The 8,073-nt window shown below is 43.7% G+C and overlaps 1 protein-coding gene across 1 annotated transcript in view; it reads left to right on the top strand.

The window, feature by feature from the left end:
• LOC103375569 (xenotropic and polytropic retrovirus receptor 1-like) overlaps positions 1–3,565 on the top strand; it is a gene marked incomplete at its 5' end in the record, with an annotated part of 16,710 nt that extends 13,145 nt beyond the window's left edge. Inside the window, 4 exons of the mRNA XM_008305880.1 lie at positions 1,077–1,243; positions 1,321–1,460; positions 1,717–1,941; positions 3,464–3,565. Of these exons, the coding sequence (XP_008304102.1) occupies positions 1,077–1,243; positions 1,321–1,460; positions 1,717–1,941; positions 3,464–3,521 (590 nt within the window). The remainder of the gene's footprint in view (positions 1–1,076; positions 1,244–1,320; positions 1,461–1,716; positions 1,942–3,463) is intronic.
• Between the last annotated feature and the right edge of the window lie 4,508 nt (positions 3,566–8,073).

The raw sequence follows: 8,073 nt of genomic DNA, 5'->3' as shown, positions 1-8,073 counted from the left end.
TATATTACATCATATTACATGAATATTTTTGGTTCTAAATTAGTCAGATTGATCCCTGAATCTAACATTACTGCATAAATATTAGCTTTAATATTCATTATAGTCATGTGAAGCTGGTTTAAATCCTTAGTATTTATAATACTCGGGTGAATTACCAACATAAATACCCCTGTAGGGTCTGAACCTCCATATTTAAACCTATTAGGTTCATTTTTAATGTTATTTTTTTCACTTTAAAGCAGTTTGGCTTTAAATCTGCTGGATAAATAACTTTCTATTCAATAATAAATGTGTGTTGCAGCTGCAGAACCAACACATTTTATAAACCTGCACATCTGGAGGTCGTGTCAGCCTCGTCAGGGTTCGGAGAAGCACGTATAAATGTTCACTTATGCAGTAAATGCACGTCCAGAATAACAAACAGTTTAATGCAGACAGGCGGCTGATGCTGGAGTTTGCTCTGAGGAATATTCACTGTATTCAATATGACACATGGAGGAACAAACTCTCATCTCAGTAAAGCAGGTTGCTGAACATATTCTCTGTTGAATGTTTGTTTGAGCTCCCAAGACTCTGCTTCCCCATGGAGCTGTTTGTTTGTTTGTTTGTTTGTTTATTTGTTTGTTTGAACAAGCTGCTGCACTTTTGATGATTTTGCAAGTGTTTTATAAAAATCATTAGAAGAAAGTTGTGATCAGTGTATAAATCAGAGTGTGAACCGCCGCCTCGGGACATCTGGTAAATAAATCACTGCAGCAGGGACACTCGTGACGGGACGGCTCCCTCTAGTGGACAATCTATTAAAGGGAAAGTTGAAGTTATACCTGGAAGGAGGCTTTTATTTTGTTATATTCAGGAATTAACAAGTGCAGCCGGTGCGATGCAACCCTCAGCTGGCTGTGCTGTGATCAGAATACTTACAGGATGCCCTCATGTTCTCATAAACCATCAAAAACTGTGAAAAAAGACCATTAACAGCAACACTTATGGTGCAAAAGACGCCGTTTGGCTTCATTCATAAGACACGAGGAGTTCCTGGTTGCAGCCGTTTGACAGCAGCTGTGTGTTTGTTTCAGAACAAGGACACACGGACGCCGACATGTTCTTCTACCTGCTGATCGTCTTCTCCACCATCAGCTCCTTGTACACGCTGATCTGGGATCTGCGGATGGACTGGGGCCTGTTCGACCGTGGAGCCGGAGAGAACACCTTCCTCCGAGAAGAGATCGTTTATCCACACAAGGTAGAGTCTGGTGGAGGTCACACGTGTATGATTGGAGGACGTTTAAACACGCTAACGCTGCCTGTTTGTGCGTCCAGGCCTACTACTACTGCGCCATCATAGAGGACGTGATCCTGCGCTTCGCCTGGACCATCCAGATCTCTCTGACCACAATGACCAAGATCCACTCGGTGGGCGACATCGTGGCCACCGTGCTGGCGCCCCTCGAGGTCTTCAGGTGGGTCTGAAGAACGTGACGACTGTCTGTGGTGCTCTAATTAATTCAAAGAAGGTTTTTTTTTTGTACATTCTTGTTCAAAAACCCAAATTACCGTAAATTCAAACTTCCAAAACGGGGTTGGATGCTTTCTATAGGAAGTGGAAAACCCACTAATGCCTGACTGTTGAGATGTTAGGAGATGCTGAACGTTCATCTGTCAGACACCAGACGGTCCCACAGAGACTCGTATCACCGCCTTCTTCCTCCTCTGCAGGCGTTTCGTGTGGAACTTCTTCCGTCTGGAGAACGAGCACCTGAACAACTGTGGTGAGTTTCGGGCGGTTCGAGACATCTCGGTGGCGCCGCTTAACGCCGACGACCAGACGCTGCTGGAGCAGATGATGGACCAGGAGGACGGCGTCCGGAACCGCTCAGGCAAGAAGACCTGGAAGAGGTCCTACAGCCTGTCGCTGCGACGCCCCCTGCTGTCCTCCTCACAGTAAGACGACATATGCACGCTTGACATCAGGCTCGTGTACGAAGGGTTCATTCCAACATTCATTCTGCCACACTGGACGTTATGCCAGAAGAAGATTTCTATGTTCCAACAGATAATACGTCAGATGAACCAGGATGTCCTACGACGCCTGGTTAGATCTGGAGTTGAAGCCAGCCTGTCTCTCTGCCTGTTCTGACCCACAGTCCTTGATGCTTCTACGTCTCTTTATCTCATAAACAAGCCTGAGCTGCCAAAAGCAAACAGAGACGACAGCTCATGTCATGTTATAATGAACCTGGTTCTACGCAAACTGCATGAAACACTGTGAAGGAAACTGGAGTTTGTTGTTAAAGTAAAAACAGAAAGGCTGTGATTTGGAACACAACCAGACATGTTTTTAATTTAGTTTGATTTATAAAGACTGAAGAAAGATTAAAAAAAAGGAAATTACTGTTGATTTAAACAAATCTTTAAATGCTCCAAAATCAAACAATCAGATCTGAGAGATCAGACTTCCTGTGCTGCAATCAGGTTTCCTAAAATAAGGTAAGACTGCTGTCACATATGGAGGTGAACGGAGGCTGAGACATACTGGAAACCAGTGTAGACAGGCTGAAATATACTGGGAGCCAGAGTAGAGAGGCTAAATTATACTGGGAAACAGTATAAAGAGGCTACAACATGCTGGGAACCAGTGTAGAGAGGCAGAAAATACTGGGAAAAAGTGTGCAGAAATGGTGCAAATGGACAGAAACATACTGGGAACCAGTGTAGAGAGGCTAAATTATACTGGGAACCAATGTAAGGAAGCAGAAACATACCGGAAAATTGTGTAGAGAGGCTAAATTATACTGGGAACCAATGTAAGGAAGCAGAAACATACCGGAAAATTGTGTAGAGAGGCTAAATTATACTGGGAACCAGTGTAAAGAGGCAGAAACATGCTGGGAACCAGTGTAAAGACGCTAAGAGGTACTGGAAAATGGTGTATATGGGCAAACATGTATAGGCTAAGTTATACTGGGAAACAGTGTAAAGAGGCAGAAACATACTGGAAACCAGTGTAGAGAGGCTAAATTATACTGGAAACCAATGTAAGGAAGCAGAAACATACTGGAAAATGATGTAGAGTAGCTAAGCTATACTGGGAACCAGTGTAAAGAGCCTGGAACATACTGGGAGGCAATATAAAGGGGCAGAAACATACTGGGAACCAGTGTAAAGAAGCTAAAAGGTACTGGAAAATGGTGTAAGTGAGCAGAAACATACTGGGAACCAGTCTAACTGCAGCAACACCAGGTGTGATGTAGTTTTGTCCAGATTTTGTTACCTGAAGCTGAACACAACAGCCCCCTCTAGTGGAAGCTCTGGCGAACTTCTAGTCAGCAGCACATGCTACACACTGTTTAAGAGATTGTTTGCTGGATTGTGAATCATATTAAACCAACACAATCCCCAAACGGGGAGTTTTAAAATGTTCTGAATGTTCCAGACCTCTGAAATCTTTTTCTTCTTTTTGCAGATCGAAGAAGGACACAAAGGTGCTAATTGAAGATACGGACGACGAGGCCTTCAGCTGAGTCCACAGCGTCGACGTGCACACACACACACACACACACACACACACACACACACACACACACACACACACACACACACACACACACTATACTTATAAGGACCTCATTCACAAACAACCTCAACCTTCTCCGTTACAGACCCAACCTCCCGTCCGACCGACCGACCCTCGCCTCCAGAGACACTTACCTCAGCGTTATGTTTTTGTGAACAGATCTTTATGAGTATAGACAAACACACACACACACACACACACACACACACAGTAGGAAGCAGAAACACACACTCAGACAAACCCGCTGAAGCACAAGCGTAGTGTCACAGTGCTGCAGTTCACCAGAGAGCCAACGCCACAGCGACAGTCAGACGGACGGACGGACGAGGGAACCCACAATGCCCGCGGGTTGCTTTCGTATCTTGTTTACTCTGAGATGTTCGGTTCCTTTAGATCCTTTCCTCTTTAGTTCCCCGGCTTTATTTAGGAGAAGCTGCACACAGAGACTGTTTACACGCCTTTTTAAAACTCCGCCAGGATCAGCAGGGAGAAGACGACGCCGATCAAAGGACTAACAAAACAAGAAGCGAGAGGACGGACTCGGCGCACGTCGCAGCATATCAACACAGATCAACTGGTTTCAGCTCGTTGATTCTTTTTATACTCCGTCGTCTTCGTTTTCTTGAGTTTCCAACGGCGTCCGTGTCCGACCGCAGCCCCGGACGCACTTGCAGGAAAAGTGCATTTAATACACACACACGAAAAAAAAGAAGAAGAAGTTTTGATTCAAACATTTCTAGTCTGTGAAGTTTTTCTTTGTAATATATTTCCTATATTTTGATGTGCGTTATGACTCTAAGTACTTCTACCTGTGTTGTTTCTACCAGTCCGACCAGTCTGAGCGTCCTCACGGTGACTGTCGATGTATTTTATAACCTCTGGAATGTTTTTCTCGGTTAAACTTGTGCCACGTTTTTTAAATAAGCTCATAGTTAGACCTCAGCCTCCCTCTAATTAGCTCAGAAAAGGCCTGTGAATCATCGCGTCCTGTTAACTCCAGCTGATGTACGTGCGTTGCTCTCGCTCTCTGCATTAACTACCAAAGCTTTGTTTCTATGAATGTGACCGCGGCCGCCTGAATGAAGGTCAAGCGACGCCAGAACACTTCTTCAGAGGATCTTTTCTTTTCATTTTCCAGGTTCGATCGAGCTGTTTTTCAGCAGGCAGCAGAGTCGCTGCCATGAGCAGAACTAGCAGTATTACTGATTGGATGTTGTGTTTGTTGTGTTCAGCGAGTCAGAGCGAGTGCATGTGTCAGTGGATCTGAGACGGAGAGACGATTAAGGGCAGTAACGTGGGGTTTTTTAATTGATTAAATGGGATTCGAATCAGATGGCGACAACAGCATTTAACGTACAAAACGGACAGATTCAATGCAAGGCGGAGAGACAAAAGAGACGATCATCAGTTGAAAACAAAATATATAAAAGGCCGACTTGCTTTTATCTGTGTGTCTCAAAGCTTCTGCAGTTTTAGGTGAAGTTTTAAATGCGTTGAAAGTAGAACTGAACAATTTAAGGTCAATATTTGCATTTTTTTCTTGCAGATATTTGATTTGCTTCAGTTCAATACTCACATGTGATGAAACGGTGTCAAAAAGGAAAATCATGACACAGCATGGAGCGAGCTGAGCTTAACTTCCTGTTGTCAACCTGTGGCAGGAAGTCCTCTGATCATACAAATAATACTAAAAACACAAACATTAGCTTCCCAGCATTAGAGTTCAGAAGGTCGCATTGAAGAACCTGCATGATTTTCTGACGATTACGTCCAAGATATTTTTCATTCTTTTGATGTGATCGTCTTCAAGGAGAGACTGAAAATTTTACCCACATTTCTGGGCTTAATTACATTTTTTTTTTGCAAATTTCATGCTGCCTTTGGGTGTCTCTACTCAGACGAACTATACTGAGCCCTTTAGGTCGTGACGCTACAGCTCAAATTTTTCACGCTGCATAAGATTTGCTAATTGCGTTGCTTGAAATTGCAATTTTGATTTGAAATCGATGAATTGTTCGGTCCTAGCGTGCAAAAAAGCTACACCCGTAAAAAAAAAAATCATGTTCTAGATCATGTTTTTGGCTTTTCAGACTTTATTATATACAGAAATGTTTAAAAAGTAGGTGAAATAACAGGCAGTAAAGTAACTTGACTCATGTTTCACCGTCTAAACGCGAGCAGAGAACCACTGATACATGCACCACAGTTCACCAGACGGGGGCGCTGCTGGAAATCCTCCTTGGCTAAATTGGTGCTGCCAGATGAGGTGGTTTTTACTTTTTTAGGTGATATTTCAAGGTGCAGGTAAAAATCGATGAGCAAAACATCCAGAACCCGTTCTGTGGATCAGCCGGGCTGCTTCCATTCGGCGCCTCCGTCAGCTGATCTGTGTTTGTTTGTCTCTGACCTTCAGTGTTTGTTCGATCAGATCCAACCCAGTAGACAAACCCAGATAAACGTGCTGCGGCTCCTCCTTCCTCCTTCCTCCTCTCGGCTCACGCCTGGAGAGCGACTTTACCGCCGGTGTGACCTCTTGTCCCCCGTTTGACCTCCTGAGCCGACTCTTTGCTCGAAGCCCAGAGAGCCGACTTGTTACAGGAAGTTATTTTTTTTTAAAAGCTCGAGAGTTTGTTGTGAGTCTAGAAGGTGGTTTAGAAGCTTCTCTGTCCGTTTTAAACACACTGAACACATCGTGGCTGCGTACAGACATAAAACACGACACACACACACACACAGCCCACAGCGCCCTCTCTGGTGTCGGAGAGCACGACGCCTACAGCGGATCGGTTTTGTATAAAGGCTCTGTTGTCTTGCCTGCATGCTGCTTTCGTTTCTACATTGTACATAGATCTTAATTTATTTGACATAATGTGTATATTAGTAATCATTGTAGCCGCCGACAATGATGGACTCCATTCGTCGCCATCCGTTGCTCCGGGATACGCAGTATTTTGTAGGTGACGAGGAGCTTCACGACCCTGCACTCGTTATTTTATTTTTTTGTTCATGTGTAAATCTGTTGAAATGTGTTTGTATAAAGGTAGAAAAAAAAACAAATCCATAGAAATGGAGAACGTGATTGATCGTATCTTGTTGGTGATTCCTTCGTGTTTCGAGGCTCCGTCATCTCCGGGGGGGTTTAGGGCTCGTGGAGGCAGTTTTTCCTGTTTGTGGATCAGATGGAGCCGACACAGGAACTCCTACCCATGACTAGATGCTGTTAAACTGATCCCAGATCTGCTTGAATATGTCCAGGACAGATCAGGTTTTAGGTGTTCAGTTTGTTTAAAAACAAAAAACAAAAAGCAGAAACAGGGTTTTGTACAGTTCGATGAGACGACGACGGTCGTAAACCCCGACATCTTGTTCTTCTCATGAGTGAAATCGATTCAGTTCCCGCCGCTTGCTGAAAAACCTCCATGATGTTAACAGTGCTTGATGTGCGTCCGCCCCTCCGTCGCCCTCTAGATGTTGTTTGTACCTTCTCTCTCTAAACTAGCTGAACGTGGTAGTACCTGTAGTTTGGTAGATTGATGTTCTCCTTTGATAAGATGCTAAAAAAAAAAAAACCCTACAGAATAAATACATTGTGGCTTCATGTGATTTTAAAGAGACATGACGAACGGAACGTGTCTCCCAGTCCGAACCATCCTCCCCGAGTCCCTTTGACAGAGTAGTTTGTACATGTCGAGTGTATAACACTGTTCTATGATGGTTTTTCTGATGGTATTTGTATTTCTGTAAACACTTTGGTGATCCTGTCATATCTGGGTTTTATAAACCACGATTATTTTTAAAACTTATCCTGCCTCTCCGGTCTCTTCTTTCAACACTGACTTTTATAACTTCTGCAACTTTTTTTTTTGTTTATTTTTTTTTACTGTGTTTTCTGTTTGTTGTGAACTTTGTACGAACTAAAAGCTGTTCAGATATAAAAGACTTCTGTCATTCCTCAACTAGTCCCAACTTCACAAGCCTCGACCAGGAACTCTAACATGTCTACAGAGTTCACCAAATGCTCAACAGTTCTAGTTTCATTTAGCTTCTATCCAAAGCGACGTACATCTGAGACCGACACAAGCCAGGATCTAGTCAGGAGAAAACCATCTGGATAAGAGCCGTAGAACAAGCTCAAGCTGTGTGGGCGGTAACAGGAAATTGTTCTGTTTGTTTTTAGTCTGTCCAGTGCAAAGGTGTTCCGTGAAGAGCTTTAGTCTTTTCTTAAAGACTGAGATGGAATCAGCAGATTGAGCAGAGTGTTCTGCTGTCGGCTACAGAGTGAACACCAGAGTCCTCATGCACTCCCAGCGTCTGAGCAACTAAACACCCGGTGGATTGTTTTTTCATGGCAATGTCACCACTATTACAGTAAATTCTTAGTGTTCGACAGTAGATGCCAAGAAACTGCTTGGGGTTCAAATTCAACAACATTGTGGTTCGAGACCCAATTAAACCCAATCGTTTGTTTACATCCTCCAGCTGTTAGAAAGAAAAAGCAC

This window comes from Stegastes partitus, unplaced genomic scaffold (genome assembly GCF_000690725.1).
Source record: "Stegastes partitus isolate 25-593 unplaced genomic scaffold, Stegastes_partitus-1.0.2 Scaffold2672, whole genome shotgun sequence".
NCBI lineage: Eukaryota > Metazoa > Chordata > Actinopteri > Pomacentridae > Stegastes > Stegastes partitus.
This window is presented reverse-complemented; position numbering and strand designations above follow the sequence as displayed.